We start from the raw sequence: 18,105 nt of genomic DNA on the forward strand, positions 1-18,105 counted from the left end.
AACTAGATAGATGATGGATTGATTGACAGAAACATAGATACATACATACACAAATAATGGCTGGATAGATAGCATGTAGACAACAATGATGAGAGATTATTTTCTAGAAATGAATCTTCCACACCCTCTGCAATAGAGACATTGTTTTTTTCCTTTCTCCTGGCCACAAAAGATCAGACTGGATTTCTCAGCCTCCTTTGCAGTTAGTGCACCATGTAATTGAGTTCTGGCTGATGAAATGTGCACAAAAGTGATGGACACACTTCCAGGCCTTGCCCTTAAAAACCTGCTGTCTGATCTAACCTCCTCTCCTTCTGCAGGCTGGACGTTGCTGCCCTGGTCAACTTCGGAAGCCACATGGTAAAGAAGGCAGGGTCTCTGAAAACCTTGGTTCCTGGATGACTGTGGAGCAGAACTCCATTTCCCCAACCCCTGGTGCCTACTGGACTTTTGTGTCAATGGGAACTAAACTTCTAAAGCACTAAGCCACTACGATTCCAGGATTTATCCAGCATGACCTTAACTAACTCTACTTGAGCCTGAGTAACTTGGCATGGCTGGGGGAAAAAAACACGAAGTGCCTTTTTACCCAGTGAAACCTCTTATGTGCTTTGTAGGGGAGCATTGGAAAAAGCCAGAGATGTTCAAGGGTCTGAGAGTCCAGAAACTGAACCTGATCTCGTCTCTCCAGCTCAGCTCTCTGGGTCATGGCACTAAACAGTGCAGACCTCACTGAGAATGCTCATTCAGGTCAGTACTACTCGATTTCTCATTTGAACAGAGTGTGGCTTCTGGGGGCTAGAATCAAGCAACTCGTGGGAAAGCAGAGTATCATCACAGGACAAGGTGTGTGTCCTGGCACACAGACTGGGAGCATCTTTACAGGTGCACGGACCAGGAGGATGCTCTCAGGTACCAGTGGCACCTGCCAAGAAGTCTGCTCTGTTTCTCTCTGGTTCGGAACAGACCCATGCTCCTCACCCCTGGCATATTGGTGTTGGTGCCTTACGGAATCTGCTTCGCCGTCTTGTGAGGGGCAAACAGAGCAGATGGCCCTGACCACTGGGATGCCAGGTAATGAGCAAGTGCCACACATTGAAGTCGCAGGGTCTTGTCACCTTGCCAGAGATGACAGCTGGGCCATCTGGCAACAGCCCTGATGCTGGGGAGGAGCCACACATTTCATCACTCCACCTCTTAATGTAGTTACACTGTCAAATTCTTCCCCCAAATCCATTCTTCACACCTTTTAGCTGAGGTGAGCAGCAGTTGGCCAGTTTCCAGGAAATGAGACTGTATTGATATAGATTTTGATAATAGATTCATTCCCTGGCTGGGAAGTTCCTGGCTTTGGGGACAGCACGGAAGCATCACTGTGAGCTGGTGGTGCCCTTCTTTTGTTTATTTTTTTATTTCTTGAGACAGAGTCTTGCTCTTTTACCCAGTCTGGAGTGCAGTAGCATATCATGGCTCACTCTAGCCTCAACCTCCTGGGGTCAAGCAATCCTCCTGCCTCAGCCTCCAGAGTAGCTTGGACTACAGGTGTGTGCCACCATGCCCAGCTAACTTTTTGATTTTTTTAAAGATGGGGTCTCACTATGTTGCCCAGGCTGGGATGATACACTTCTAATGCACTCCTCACTCTCCTCGTCAGCTCTCCTTAAGCCTGGCAGTGAACTATTGGTGTCTTCAACCATCCTGCCCAGCTCATGGCCAGACTGACTCTCAGTCAATGCCGCCAGTCCTGCCCCTCCTAACACCCTCTCACACTTGCCAGGTGGGGGAAAGGTGGGGCTGCTCCATGGGGGAAAAGACCAGCATCAGGGAAGAGATGGGAGGAAACAGAAGACATGAACACTTAGGTGGGCAGTGAAGGAAGGATTTGGAAGGGGAAGAGGTCAAAATGAAGGGGTGGGACATGAAGGCAATTGGAAGTGAGTGGCATAGAGAGAATGAGGTCACATTAATGATGGAGATAAGAATGAAAACATCACAGCACCAGAAAGGGCCTTAGGGACCATCTAACCTAACCCTTTCACATTCCCAAAGATACAGAAAAGACACCCTGGGAATTGATGAAACTTATCCAAATGTACCCTGTACATAAAAGGCAAAATGGAGATCCCTACCTCCTGAAATAGCATTCTTTCCCTGCAGCTCATGCCTCGTCCAGAATATTTACTACCTTCCTTTGAAGAATCACCTTGGGCAGGGAGAAACCAAAAGCACCCTTTTAAGCTTTGGAGAAATAGGCCCTCTATGGCTCTGACCAGCAGAAGCAGTGGTGCAGAGATGCCTAAAAAGACCAGCTTCCAGGTCAGATCCCCAGAGGCTGGCGAGAGGGAAACAAGGGGCAGCGACAGGCAGCTGTGCTCAGGTGTGCCTTGCCTCTTGTGGCACCCTCCAGAAACTTACAGGTAAGCATTTTGTCTAGAATGGCAAAGCCCAGAGATCTGTGACACGTGAAGATGTTAGGGTCAAATTGAAAAGTACATTTAAGTAGAGATTCCACCTCAAACTGGGCGCTAGCTACAATCCCACCACTAGGTATCTACCCAAAGGAAAAGAAATCCATATAAAAAAAAGATACCTGCACTTGTATGTTAATTACAGCACTAGTCACAATAGTGAATCAGCCTAAATGTCCATCAATGAATGAATTGATAAAGAAAATGTGGTTTAGCATAGAATACTATGCAGTCATAAAAAGAATGAAGTCACGTCTTTTGCAGCAACATGGATGGATTGGAGGCTATTATCTTAAGTGAAACATGCCAGGCACAGAAATTCAAAAGCCAGGCGCATTCTCACTCATAAGTAGGTGCTAAAAAATGTATAACACATGGACATAGTGTGGAATGAAAGACAATAAAGTCTTGGAAGAGTGAGGGTGTGGATGATGAGAAATTAGTTAATGAATGATGGCTAACCTAAAAACTCTGATGTTACCACTATGCATTCTATGCATGTAACAAAATTGCACATGTATCCCATATATTTGTATGAATTTTTAAAAGCAGTTCCTATTATAAGCAGTAATTTCTATTTCCCACCAAACAAAACTAAGTGGTGATCCTCTCAAGTGAGTTGGCTGTGAGTTGCTTACTGATGGAGTGGCCTGGACTCACATTAAAATAAGTACTTGGAAATCTTGTGGTGGACAAGGGAGATGCATGGCTGAGGTGCCCTTTCAAGGAAGAAATGCTTGCCTTGATTTGCTGAGAATATGGTTGGCATTCAGCCTTCAGCAACCTGTCCCTTCAGGAACGGCTTGCTTCAGAGGGCCATGCCCTCAAAGTCACACTCCTCCAGGACACCCACAGCTACTAACTGACAGCTGCAAAGGTGAAAAAGCCCAGTCACTGCAACACAACATGAACCAACCCTGACCAGCCTTTTCAGCTCCACGACTCCTCATGCAGTTGGCTGAGGGTACTGTACCTGCACCAAAGCCCAGTTTCTCCCTCTTCCCAATCCTGCTTCTGCTCCTGCCTTCCATTGGGTATCCCTCCCAAGAGCCATCTGGTAGGCACCTTAAGCACTAAACTCTGCGAAGTCTGTTCCCTGGCAAACCCTGACTGTGGCGTTTCTTCTCACTTGCCTCCCCATGAAGCAGAGCTCACACAGCCCTACTGTGGACCTCACCGCATTAGACACTGGCAAAGTGCTACATCCTTTAGTCAGAGAGCAGATCCATTCCCAAAGATTCAGAACTCCTCCAGGCATCCAGAAACGCATTGTCTGAGTAGCATGTATGCAATCCTAGGCAGGGCATTGTTTCTAGTGACGCTGTATTCCGAGATAGGTTCAACACTATTTAATCATATGCAAAAGCTAGTGCTGAATTCTAGTTCCCATTCTTTTGATCTCAGTCCCCCATGTGGTTACAGTTACTATAGTACCATCTGACTTGAATCGATGATTCTAAGTTCCATAATGTCAAATAAGTCATATTTCAATAACACTTCCTACCCACTGCTAAAAATATTGTTTCTTCCCACACAGCTATTCCTAATGAGATATTACAAGCCACCTGGCACCCGGGGAAGTTCCTCGGCTAATTTTCTATTGAGCCCCACACAATGGGAACTGTGTATAATAGAACCCTGTTGGATGCTGGCATCAGGGGCAAAAAGAAGAGCAACATCACAGGCTATTTAGTCCTATAGGAACAATGGTCCTTGGCGACGTCATTCGATCTGCAGCTCGACTCCGGGGTGAAACGTACTACAGTCTAAAGTGTTTTGCGGTGAGCTCACCAAATGAGGAGCTGGCCCCAGTAGCGGGTGCACTCTCCCCAGGACCTCAGTTACCCCTCAGTTTCTGATAAGAGACAGTTTGAAAGCTGAATAACTGCTAATTCCTGCTGGATGTAAATGCATCTGGGACCAGGCAAGGCCTCGGGCTCAGCTGCACAACCAACCAATCCCAGCCACTTCAGAGGCCCACGCCGCTGCCACCAACAATGTGCCTGCTCCCTGTCCCCTTCACGTCTTGTTCAATGCTAGACTGTGTTCTCTCCTCTGCATCAGCCACGTGCTAAGCATCACCTCTCTGAGACATCCCTCTACTCCTCTTACCCAAGCTGGGTCAGTGCCTCCTCCCCAGGCTCCCAGGCTCCCTGTGCACCCCCGTAGGTGTGCGCCCCACAGGTGTCGTACACCCCTGCAATGCTGTGCTTGGCTGCCTGCTTCCCCTCTAGATTGTGAGCCCCTTAGAGGCAAAAAGTGTCTCTCTTCTCTGTACTCAGTACCCAGTACCATTCTAAGCACTTTAGCCGATAATAATAAACTGATAAAATAACAAGATAAAATGCACTGGGAGTGGAGTGATAAAAGTAAAATGCACTAGTGTAATCTATTGTGTCTCAATAGAACTTCCTGTTTCTATTTTGAGTCCTACCCTGAACATTGTTAAGAAGAGTCCAGAGGGTGGTCCTAAAGAGAGCGCCTGCAGGATGCACCTCTGCACTCTCCTGGCACAGAGCAGTCTCCAGGCAGAGCCTGGCAGCATGTGCCCACTGGTGTAGACATTCCAGTGTCTAGAGTCAAGGGAGGAGCTCCACTCCCTGCTTAGAAAATGATGCCTCTGTTGGCCGGGCGCGGTGGCTCAAGCCTGTAATCCCAGCACTTTGGGAGGCCGAGATGGGCGGATCACGAGGTCAGGAGATCGAGACCATCCTGGCTAACACGGTGAAACCCCGTCTCTACTAAGAAATACAAAAAATAGCCGGGCGAGGTGGCAGCGCCTGTAGTCCCAGCTACTCGGGAGGCTGAGGCCGGAGAATGGCGTGAACCCGGGAGGCGGAGCTTGCAGTGAGCTGAGATCCGGCCACTGCACTCCAGCCTGGGCGACAGCGCGAGACTCTGTCTCGAAAAGAATGAAAAAAAAAAAAAAAAAAAAAAAAAAAATGATGCCTCTGTGATCAGAAACAGGTCTCAGTAGAAAGTATTAGGTCTTCCCTCTCCCCACCCCAACAAGGCCCCCCTGTAGGTGAGGCATCTGAACCTATAGGTGACCCTAAGAAAAAGAAGCAAGTGTGACTCCTGGGGCCAGCAATGGCAGTCCCCCAAGGGACTGAGCAAGCAAGTGCCCACCAAGTGCGCCTCTGTTCTGAGCTCTACCCTCCCATGGCCTCATCCACTATTCAGACCACAGTGAACTTGCAGAAACAGGGCAGGGATTCAAACCCACGTGTCCGGATTCCAAATCCAGGGGTCTTTCTAGAACTTTTAAATCAAACTATTGGTTTAGAATTTGCTTTGAGGGTCTTATAATCTTTATTAAAGCATTTCAGTTATCTTCCAGTTAGCTTTCTTTCTTTTCAATAGCTGAAAGGAGAAATAATTTGTGGCTCTGACAAAATTCTAGATCTCGTGGTCAGAAAAGGCAAAGCCAATTGCAGGCTGCTGTCCACCCATCCTTGCACAGTGCCTGCCTGCACTCCTTCACTTGATTTGGGGGTCAAGAGAAAGCAGTGATTTACAAGTCATCCTCACCTGCCAGTGACACAGAGTGTCCATGAACAATAGGCACTTCTCATCACTTAATTCCACTTTAAATTTCTGCAAGAAGAAGGAAACAATGATGGAGCTCTGACCTGGCTGGTCCTTGTCTGATCTTTAGTCAACCAGAGTCCTACAGGATATTATAAAATACATTTATTTATTTATTTATTTGTTTTTTTTTGTTTTGTTTTTTTTTTTTTTTTTTTTTTTTTGAGACGGAGTCTCGCTCTGTCACCCAGGCTGGAGTGCAGTGGCCAGATCTCAGCTCACTGCAAGCTCCGCCTCCCGGGTTTACGCCATTCTCCTGCCTCAGCCTCCCGAGTAGCTGGGACTACAGGCACCTGCCACCTCGCCGGGCTAAGTTTTTGTATTTTTAGTAGAGACGGGGTTTCACTGTGTTAGCCAGGATGGTCTCGATCTCCTGACCTCGTGATCCGCCCGTCTCGGCCTCCCAAAGTGCTGGGATTACAGGCTTGAGCCACCGCGCCCGGCCAATACATTTATTTTTTGAGGTGGAGTTTCACTCTTGTTACCAAGGCTGGAGTGCAATGGTGCGATCTCTGCTCACTGCAACCTCAGCCTCCTGAGTAGCTGGGATTACAGGTGCCCACCACCACGCCTGGCTAATTTTTAGTATTTTAGTAGAGATGGGGTTTTGCCATGTTGACCAAGCTGGTCTCGAACTCCAGACCTCAGGTGATCCACCCACCTCAGCCTCCCAAAGTGCTGGGATTATAGGCATAAGCTACCATGCCCAGCCTAAAATACATTTTTAAATGACTTCTCCAAAGCAACAGTTGCTCTGAAATTCGAGCTCCCGGCAGAAAGGCAAGGCCAGGAAGCAATTTGGGTTTGTCTTCTACCCCTCCCTTCTAAATGAAGCAAAACTATGTCAAAGTCTCTCATTGCTAGGACTTTGTTTATAAATATGAACCAAATCCTTCATTGTAACACATTTCATGTGGGCAACCTCTCCAGTCACTGCTCGACCCCACGGCCCCATGACAAAGGTCAAAGGCCACAGATGTACAACTGACCAAGTGCTGGTTGGATCAGAGACCCAGCAGGAGTTCATGGGGCCCTGTGTCCAGTTCACTCCAAGGTGGCGTTTGTATGTTGCAAGATGGGTCAAACCAGAAGGGAACTGAGGAAGAGACCCATGAGATCCTGCTTTTCCAAGGCACAGAAGGCTTCCCAGGAGAGTAGACACTTCCTCTTCCCGCTGGACTAAAATCTCTTCTCTGGTCTTTCTAAAGCAGCAGCAGCAAACCCTAATATTTTGGGCTTTTATCTCCAGGCTCTTAGCACTTTTCCAGCCTTCAACACTCACAGTCGTTACTCCACAGAAGTGCAATATTGACTCAACAGCTGCCAGCTCTAGGATCTCAAGGAGACTCAAGAATCACACCTGAGACTGCTCCTTGTCTACTTTCTGCAGAATGTGTGCATGCAAGTCATCATTACATCATGGTAGCATGAGACGGTAGAAGCTATCAGAGAAACGAAAATCAGTTGAGTGGGTTTGATGCCAGCCTTGAGTTTTGGCAGATTGGGCAATTGGGGCATGACTGGAAAATAAATCCAGCAAGAAAGTGCACACATTTTTAAGATTAAGATCAGTCCCTTCTGTCTTTCCCCTCCATTTTATAGGCTATGTACACAGTGCACCCAGAAAACCGAGACTCATATAACTGGAAATGGAACAATTCAGCAAAAGTCCAACTAATAGACCCCAGGCTTCTTCTTTAGCCCAGTCTAGAGCACTCTGGAGAGTGCCCAGGGATTCCACCAGCCGACCTAACCACTGAAGAGTGACAGGAGAAGAGAATATTGTTTTTTCTAAAGAAAGGAGGTAAATGAAATAATAATTTACCTCATGTGGCAGGTAATTTTATGTGTCAACTTGACTGGACTAAGGGATGCCCAGAGAGCTGGTAAAACAATATTTCTGGGTATGTTGACAATGGTGTTCCCAGAAGAGATTAGCGTTTGAATTGCATAGACTGAGCAAAGATCACCCCCACCAATGAGGATGGACATCACCCAGTTGTTGAGGGCTAGAATGGGACAAAAAGCCAGAGAAGGGTGAGTTTGCTCTTTCTCTCCTTGAGCTGAGACATCCATCTTCTCTGGCCCCTGGGATATGGGTGTTCCTGGTTGTCAGGCCTTCAGATTCAAGTTGAATTATATGACTAGCTTTCTTGGTTCTCCATCTTGCAAATGTCAGATTGCAGTCCTTCCCTTGGCCTCCATTACTATGTGAGCTGATTCCTAAAGTAAATCTAATATATGCATATTTATTTTTTCTCTGTCCTCTCTCTCTCTCTGCTTGCTCTCTCTCACTGTGTGTGTGTGTGTGTGTGTGTGTGTGTGTGTGTTCTGTTTTTCTGGAGATCCCTGGCTAATACACCTTGCATTAGCAATAAACTTTCCAGCATTTCAAAGTGATCCCATATCTGTCACATTTTAAACTCACTTGGGGTAGTAAAAGTATCTTTCTTATATCTGGCAGATGAAGAAACTGAGGCCTTTATAATGTCACATGGCCTATGGCAGAATCAGGGTAAGAACTCAGGCACCTATTGATTGCATTGGTGTGATCTCAAATAATAAGATTCTTCCAGTAAGGACGGTCCATTGGGTGACCTCATGACCATAAACTGCACATACTCATGCACTAGAAAGACAAAAGCAAGACACTGAATTCCCTGGTGCACCAGGAGATTCAGTCCCAGTTAACATGACTGCAGGTGCTGAGTGAATCTCTGAGTAGAACATCAATTACCAATAAATATCACATCTACAGCTCTTACAACTTCACCTTTCAATGAGCTCAGTTCCTCCATTTTTGTGCAACTTGGATCTCCTCCTGAACGAAGTGCGTGGATGCCCTGGGTCTGTTCCCAGATCAATATGGCCAAACAGCTCCAAAAAGAAAAAAACTTTAGGCATCTTCATTACTATTTTCAAAAGCTTTACTTCTCTAGAGAAAATGCTTTTACTTCAAGATTTGACAGTCTGTTGATTGCCCGCAGAAGAGGATAAAAAGTTAAAAGTTATTAATGAGTATCTCCAGGCAATTAAAAACAAGCTGCCCTCAGGTTTTGGTCTCTCCCAGACGCTGTGTGCCAGTTGACAATTTTTCTGCATCTGAAAAATAATGTGGCTTTTGCTGAAGTTGGTAAAATGGTCTATCAATAGGCAGATTATAGCAGCCTTCTGAAAAAAAATAGCAGTGTCCTGTAATCTAACTACAGGTAAGACAGGTGCTTATGTTCAGGCAAGATAGTCCTGACACAGTGAGAACCCCAAGAGATGACTGGGAAGACACAGTGAAAACCTGTGTTCACCGTCCCAAGGAATTGCAAAAAAAAAAAAAAAAAAGTTTAAAAAGCCTGCTATGAAATATTTCAACCTTACAAGTTCAATATACTTGGTAGTTAAAAAATAAAATTAAATTTAAAAAAATAAAAGACTAAGGGTGGAGGGGGAAGTGAGGGTGAAAAATGTACTTAACCATGACAGAGCCAAGTATCAATTACAATCGGCCCCAAATGACACCGAGATGTCAAGAGGAGAACCAGCCAACTAACAGATGGCCCTCCAGCAGGGAGGAAGCAGGACTTCTCCTAATCTGTGAATCCTGGAATTTGAAGGTTTAGACTTCAGCCTCTTTCAGACTCCAGAGACAGCACTTCTACCACAGCCTTCCTGAGGCATTAGGAGAGAAGACAGCTGGATCTGCCAAACTTTCACTAAACAGTCTGTAGACCAGCCGGCCCCAGCTGAGACGGGGAGATAGCAACTATTTGTACACCTTCTTCCAAACGCACCCCCCCGTCAAAAAAAAAATACACTTGCAATGTTTCTTTTCTTATATATAACCTTTTACATCTCTCTCTCTCTCCCTGATCCATGGTTCATTCCACCATGGCCCCTATCATCCCACTCAACCCAATCCCTAGCCCACGAGGAAGCCAGATTCTCCCATTTCCATAAATTCTTCTGGGACATACAGGCAGAGCAAAGGTGCAGAGCTCAGGGGCTGGGACAGCAGAGCTCTGGTCCGCAGAGGGAGAGGGTGTCCTGGACAAGGCTGAAGCTGCCGCGGAGCTGCCTGGCTCTGGATTTCATAATTAAAGTCATTGGGTGTTTGATCACCTCCTCGATGCAGAGTAATTAAACTCATTGCACTGTTTGTTTTTCATTTCCTTTGATAAATGGTGAAAACTGCTAACGAGCCACGGCAGCGTCGTTCCACCTCACTCCCCCTTGGCATCCCCATTTCCAGGAGCATTCTGCATCTTTCCAGGTTGGGACTGACTCAGGAACTGCAGGAGTAGGGCTGGGCATCGCCAAAGAGTGGGGACTTGGCAGGGCAGACCTGTACGGCTGCTGCAAACCTGTATGAGACTCACCTCTCAGAGAGATCTGCTACCGTCGGTTCCAATGTTTAATGGCAGGAGGAGTTCAGGTAGGTCATCAATTTATAGGGAACACTAAAAGCATAAGCTCAGGCTGTTCTGCTTGGCTTTTAAACACACACACTTTTCCCAATCCCTTATGAAAAAGAAGTGGGGAACGCCAGGAACAGTGGCTCATGCTTGTAATCCTAGCACTTTGGGAGGCCAAGGCAGGCAGATCATTTGACGTTAGGAGTTCGAGACCAGCCTAGCCAACATGGTGAAACCCCATCTCTACCATAAATAGAAAAATTAGCCGGTCGTGGTGGCATGTTCCTGTAATCCCAGCTACTCAGGAGACTGAGGCAGGAGAATCGCTTGAACCAGGAAGGCACAGGTTGCAGTGAGCCAAGATTGTGCCACTGCACTCCAGCCTGAGCAACAGAGAAAGACTTCCATCTCAAAAAAAAAAAGAAAAAAGAAACCTGGGGGAAATCCACTCACCTCGGAGAAATTAGCCTCTGTAAGTTTCAGCCTTTCCCTCTAAAAAATGGGTAGAGTCATATTTGCTGTTGATTACACTAAGGTGTTAATGAGAATTAAACAACATGTTACCCAGGAAAGTGCTCCTCAAACCACAATGTCCTACATGATATCAGGAAGTTGCTGGCATTGTTCTTGCCTCCTTGCAACTCAGAGTGGAGAAGCAGAGAGCTTGGCTCTTTCCCAAAGCAACTTAGCCTCCCTAGTTAAAGCCAGGTGCGCTAAGGAAGAACAAGGAAGGGGAGGACGTGGGAAGGCAATGGGCGTTCCTGGGAAATTTCCACTTCTTCCTCTGCAGCATGTCAGGTACGCTCTGAGACCTCACTATCATGCCCCTTAGGCTTGAGGCAGCCAGCAGAGCTTGCAGATCACAGACTGCTTTCCCAAGGAACTCCTTTGCCCCTAACTTTCACGTTCCCTGTAGTTGGGCTGTGAGTGAAATGAAGTCACCTGCAGAGGTGACTTCTGTCCCAGGAGTCTCCCCTGGCATCCCCTCTATGTGGCAGCTGAAGTCCGTCCACCAGGTACAAGCTAGCCCTGCTTAATCAAACTGACGCCTGCAGGGCTCCAACAGAAAACCCTGAGGTCAGCCCTTCTTTGCCTCCAGGGAGTGCTAACCTACCCACAGATTATGTGAAATCATTTTGAAAGCACACATGATGTGGCCTCTAATTTTACATTCCAGGCTTTTCTCAGAGCCACAGGGACCAGGCTGCCTTCCGGCAGTGGGCAACATTGTAAATAAGGAACGGTTTATCCGCCGGAATGCTAGATTTTGTCTCCCCTTCTGTCTACCTCCTCATGTCATCCGCTGTCTTGGGAAAAAGATGTTAATAACCCAAGCAAAGGAAAACGAAACCCAGCAGCCTAGAGAAACAAAAGGAGAGGGCTAACAATGGTGGAAAATAATAACTCTTGAAGGGAAATGATTGTCCTAAAGCAACGCCAGCCCATAAGAAAGAATACAAGCCTATGGGTGACACGTCTACCCTCGATGCGGAAGTCAGACTTTCCACTCTGGGACTCCACCCATTGTCCATCACATCTGATTTTTAGTGCGATGATTCCCAGGAACACAATACAATGTTTGAATTAAGGATTCTACCAACACCATCACTGAAAAAACATAGTTATTTTCGTCTGTTATTTGGAAGGACCTGAATCTCATGGAGAAAAGTGGGAGGTGGCCTGGGCATGAGTCAGGCAGCCATACATTGAGGAGGAAAAAGCACAGGCTTTGGGGACACAGTCAGCAAGCTGTGAATGCCGACCTCACCATTTGCTAGTCATGTAACTTTGGGGAAATCATTTAATCTTCAAGCCTCAGTTGACTCATCTGTAAAACAGGGATAATAATAACCACATCATAACATTGTTAACAAGGAGAAAAAAAATATATAAAGTACCCAATGGTTCTTGGTGCATAGTAGGAATTAAATAAATGGTTGCTAATATTATCTTTATTACTACCAGTACTATTACTCTTGGTAATACCAGTACTATTACTCAGGAATTGGGGGTGGTCGTATAATTCTTTATTCATTTCCTTCCTTAATTCAAAAATCCCTCCATTGTGGTTCCTGGTTCCACAAAAACAAAGTCAGCACCTACATCATTCCAGCCACCCCCAAATTACCTGCTTTGGAAATGACTCCAGACTCAGCAGCAAGGAGCACTCCAAGGTCCCCTGCAGGTCATCGTGCTGTGTCCTGACAGATGGCGAGCCATGCAGGAGGACAAGCTGCTGTCAGACTGGAGGTGCCATCCCATCCCATGGGATCCCATGCCATCCCATGCCATCCCATCCCATGCTGGCACTGGAAGTCCCCAGGTCAAGCCTGCACAGCTGCCTAGAGACAGCCAGGAACCCAGTCTGCAAATCTAGGAACAAAGTTGGGGGCTAAGAGGTGTGGGAGGGAGCCACAAAGCCTGTTAGCCTCTTCACTGGTTCTGCACTGGCCTCAGGCCACTCTCAACAATTGCCCTGTTTTCATCATCTTTAAGCCAAACAAACACAGCCAACTCCACAGAAAAACAGTTTTCCCTTCTGCCTTTCTGAATCTTTTCATTATTTACTCGTAACATATTTATAAGTAATGACATTTCCCCACCCACCTCTCTCCCACAGATCCAGGAAGAAGGAGTAACATAAAATGCTTGAAGCCTCCCAAGACAAAGAGATAAAAGATGTTCTATTTAAATCTCTTGGGTCCCAAAAACTTGCAAAATGATTCCCCAGGGATGCCACCTGTCCCTTGAAGAATACACACCTGCCTGGATTCTCAGATGTTCTCTTGTACCTCAGTCACCCACAACATAGCCCCAAGAAAAGGGTGGGGAGAGAAGACAACTTACCAGATGGCACCACTCACTCTTTCCTTTCCATGTCCACAGCACCGAGACAGGAGAGAGGGATCAACATGATCTTTTATTATGTGTGTGTGTCTGTCTCATTCATGAGGATCTCCTTCCATGTCTAGATCAGTGGTTGGAACAGAGTAGGTACGTGACCAATATCTCCTTAATTACATAGCAGTTTATGTGCCTCGATATCTAAAGTGACTGAAACCTTCCTTGAGCCCAAAGAGTTCAACCAAATGCAATCAGCAAGTGTGCTGCCCCACAGGCTTCCCCACCTAGTGCATGGCACAACCATTGACCCAGCTGCTCAGAATGGAAACCTGGGATCCCTCCTCATCCACTCCCTTTTCTTCCCATCCATCCAATCCACGAGCAGGACATGTTGCTTCGACCTCTGCAGTCAACGCTGAATCAGACAGTATGTTACCATCCTCAGGCAGCACACCCGGGTCTTAAACTGCCACTGTCTCTCACCTGGAGGACACCTGCCCTCCCTGCCTTCATCCAGACATCTCACAATCCATTCTTCACAAGATCGATCAGATCCCGGCCCTCCCTTGCTTCAAGCCTGGAAATGCTAACCAGGCAATGAAAGTAAACTCCACAGCCCTCGGCTAGACTGTGATCCCCACCCAATCTGCACCCTCCTGGCCTCCCCTGCCACTCACAGCCCTCCTTACACACTAGCCTTCCCCTCATCGACTGTGAAGCAAGCACAGATGTGGAATGTCTGTCCCTGCAGCGAGCCCCCATCTGCACGGCCCAGACCTCCCCTGCCAACATCACTCTACTCTCCTTTCTCTGCTTCACAGGGCGGATCACTGCAGACAGTCATGGAAAGCCTCTGTTTATGTGTTTTTGTCTAACTTCCACCCTGCAAAATGTAAGCTTTGTGGGGTAGAGATCCCTTCTGTCTTATGGATAGCTGTATCCCCACTGCCAGGCACACAGTAGACACTTAGAAAACATTTGTGGGCTGGCTAGATGAAGTTCTTCATCTAGTGCTGTCTCCAATCCCTGACTTCTTTCTCACTAAATTTATTTGTTTACAGATCACATGGGGTGCGATTAAACTCCCCAGAGACACTACATAACCCTCACTTTATACCTCTCCTTACAGTCCAGCAGTTACACATGTAAACATTCTCCTCATACAGAATATTCTAGGTCAGCAGTTCTCAAATTTTTTACTCTCAGAACGCTTTATGCACTTAAAAATCATTGTGATTTCAAAAGGGCTTTTGTCTATGTGTGGCATATCTATCATTATTTACTGTGTTCAAAGTTAAAACTGAGAAAATTTTTAAATCTTTATTAACTAATTTTAAAATAAAAATAAACCATTACATGTTAACATATATAATATATTTCTATGAAGTTAACTATATTTTGGCCAGGCGTGGTGGCTTACATCTGCAATTCCAGAACTTTGGGAGGCCGAGGTGGGCAGATCACATGAGGTCAGGAGTTCGAGACCAGCCTGGTCAACATAGCGAAACCCTGTCTCTACTAAAAATACAAAAATTAGCGGGGTGTGGTGGCGGGCACCTGTAATCCCAGCTACTAGGGAGGCTAAGGCTGGAGAATTGCTTGAACCCAGGAGGCGGAGGTTGCAGTGAGCTGAGATTGTGCCATTGCACTCCAGCCTGGGTGATAAAAGTAAAACTCCATCTCAAAAAAAAAACTTAACTATATTTTAAATGCAATGTAGTATCCTAGGTTGGATCCTGGACACATAAAGGATATATAATAGAAAAACTAATTCAAATAAAATCTACTATCTAGTTAATAGTCATGTACTAATGTCAATTTCCTAGTTTTCACAAGTGTATCATAGTCAGGTAAGATGTTAACATTGGGGAAAACTGAGTGAAGGGTTTACAGATACTCTTTGAACTATGCTTGCAACATTTTATTTTTAATTTTTTAATTGACATATAATTATTGCACATATGTATGGAGTACATAGTGACACTGTGATACATACGATATACAGTGACCAGATCAGGGCAATTATCATACATACATATCTCAAACATTTACCATTTCTTTGTGTTGGGAACATTCAGTGTCCTCCCTTCTAGCTGTTTGAAGCTATGCAATATATTATTGCTAACTACAGTCTTCCTATAGTAGTAGGATGTTAAATCAACAGAACTTCCTATAGAACACCAGAACTTGTTCCTCCTATCTAGCTGCAGTTTTTTATTTATTTTATTTTGTTTTTTGAGATGGGGTCTCACTCTGTTACCCAGGCTGGACTGTAGTGGCGCAATCTTGGCTCACTGCAGCCTCCACCTCCAGGGTTCAAGTGATTCTCGTGCCTCAGCCCCCCAAGTAGCTTGGACTACAGGTGCCTGACTAATTTTTGTATTTTTTGGTAGAGACGTGCTTTCATTGTGTTGGCCAGGCTGGTCTTGAACTCCTGACCTCAAGTAATCCACTTGCCTTGGCCTTCCAAAATGCTAGGATTACAGGCCTAGCTGTAATTTTGTGTCCTTTAACAAATCTCTCCCTATCCACCAGCCCTCCTGCCCTCCCAGCCTCTAGTACCCTCTGTTCTGCTTTATATTTCTATGATATCAACTTTTGTTTAGCTTCCTGCAACTTTACTTTAAATATAAAATTATTTTAAAATAAAAGTTTAATTTTAAAAAGCTATATTCTTAGAAAACCTGTGAGAGGAGGGACATGGTTTTTACATTTTTGCAAATCCCTCGTATGTCTGCCTTACTAGATGATAGCTGGATTTTCTTATCTGCATCTGTATTCAATCTGTTGTGATATACTGTCTTAGTTGAAGTGTGTGAAGAAAATCCAGCTTCACACAGATATATAGTTGGAAAAGGGAAGCTTTAATAGCCTTATCAGGTAGTTATGAATGTTTTTATTTGTTTTTTCACCAAACTTTGAAAGGGGTAGCTCCTTAAAGGTTACTTGCAATAGGCAATATGAAATCATACCAATGAACTTTTTATACTCCATTATAAAACTTATTTTGGTGCATCTTGCACTTCAGAGAGATCCTTTACCCACCCATGATTGTGTAACATCATGCCTTGGTAAAACTGTTCACTGACTTATGTAGATCTTCCAAATTTTGATACATTTCATTATATAATACCCAAAAGGAACACTCATTAATATCAACCATTTCATCAGAAAAGCATTTAAGATTTGGGAAGCTGTCAAGTTCATCATGATGGAATTTTCCAAACTTTAACACAATTCTAATTTTTGTTTGAATGCTTGAATTTTATCACTGGCAAAAAATAAAATAAAATAAAATAAATATGGTCACTTATGTTCCTTGAAATGGCAGGCTCATTTCATGCCATTTTAAGAAAATGTCTCCCAAATATTTAAGTGTGAATAGCCATGATTTGTCTACCAGTCATTTTTTTTTTTTTTTCAGGTAAAAATGACATTCCATGAAAATGGCTCTAGGTCATTTCACAACTCAATTGCATTAAGCGTTTTCCTCAAGACAATCTTTGTACTTTGGTAGGAGGCAGAAGTCCTTTATGTATGCTTCTCATTTTGCAACTCAGAATGTTAAAAAGATGTGTATTCAAGGTTGACATTTAATAATTTGTGGGCTGGGCACAGTGGCCCAAGACTGTAATCCCAGCACTTTGGGAGGCTGAGGCGGGCGAATCACGAGGTCAGGAGTTCGAGACCAGCCTGACCAACATGGTGAAACCCCATCTCTACTAAAAATATAAATAACTTAGCTGGGTGTGGTGGCAGGCGCCTGTAATACCAGCCACTCAGGAGGCTGAGGCAGGAGAATCGCTTCAACCCAGGAGGCGGAGGTTGCAGTGAGCCGATATTTTGCCACTGCACTCCAGCCCTAGTGACAGTGCAAGACTCCGTCTCAAAAAAACAAAAAAATAAATAATTTCTACCACTTCAGCAAGGACATTCCTAAGTAAAACTGGCAGTCTTTGTTTGTTTTTGGTTTCTTTTCTCTGTGGGTGTGAGGCAGTTGCACTGATTTTCAGTGATTTGGTGCCACTGCCTTGATTTGGATGTAGGCACCCACAGTTTCACCCATCTTTGCTTTTACCTCATCCGTCTAAGCTTCAACAGAGTGAAAAAGGCAAATAATGTTTTAACATCATTAAGCAAGTAGTTTTGACCTCAGAGAACCCGTGAAAGTGTCTGTATTTGTCTGTATGATGCTATAAAGGAATACCTGCGGCTGAGTAATTTATAAAGAAAAGAGGTTGATTTGGCTCATGTTTCTGCAGGCTGTACAGGAAGCATGGTGCCAGCATCTGCTTCTAGTGAGGCTTCAGGACACTTTTACTCACGGAAGAGGGTGAAGGGGGAGCAGTGTGTCATATGACCAGAGAAGGAGCAAGACAGAGAGGAGGAGGAGCCAGTCTCTTTTTAACAAACAGATTTCATATTAACTTATTACCATGAAGAGGGCACCAAGCCATTCATGAGGAATCTGCCCCCATGACCCAAACACTTCCCACCAGGCCCCACCTGCAATACTGGAGATCATATTTCAACACAAGATTTCGAGGCGACACATATCCAAACTATCTCAGAATCTTAGGAAACCTCAGTGGTCTATGGACCTTGTGTTCTGAACCACCATTCTGGATGACTTGCCAATGAGATACTCCAAAATGAAAACATGTATTGAGCACTGACTTTATGTAGACACAATTGGAAATTCCTATAGAGAGTGAAGCTAGGACAAAGGGAATGAAGACCAAGACACTTTCCTTTAAAATATAGTTATGCAAATAGCAGATGGGTAAAACAACTCTGAG

General features: G+C 45.1%; 1 protein-coding gene across 4 annotated transcripts in view; it reads right to left on the reverse strand.

Annotated features, from left to right (window-relative positions):
• ZMAT4 (zinc finger matrin-type 4) overlaps positions 1–18,105 on the reverse strand; it is a 372,597-nt gene that overhangs the window by 308,002 nt on the left and 46,490 nt on the right. The window contains exon 1 of one of the 4 annotated variants that reach the window (XM_017961970.3): positions 3,646–5,171. The exons of 2 other annotated variants lie outside the window; for them this stretch is intronic. In XM_017961970.3, coding sequence (XP_017817459.1) covers positions 3,646–3,650 — 5 coding nt within the window. In that variant the 5' untranslated portion in view covers positions 3,651–5,171. Of the gene's footprint in view, positions 1–3,645; positions 5,175–18,105 lie in introns of those variants that run through there. One more of the 4 variants, XM_021942255.2, reaches the window with a different exon arrangement.

Source organism: Papio anubis, chromosome 8 (assembly GCF_008728515.1).
Source record: "Papio anubis isolate 15944 chromosome 8, Panubis1.0, whole genome shotgun sequence".
NCBI lineage: Eukaryota > Metazoa > Chordata > Mammalia > Primates > Cercopithecidae > Papio > Papio anubis.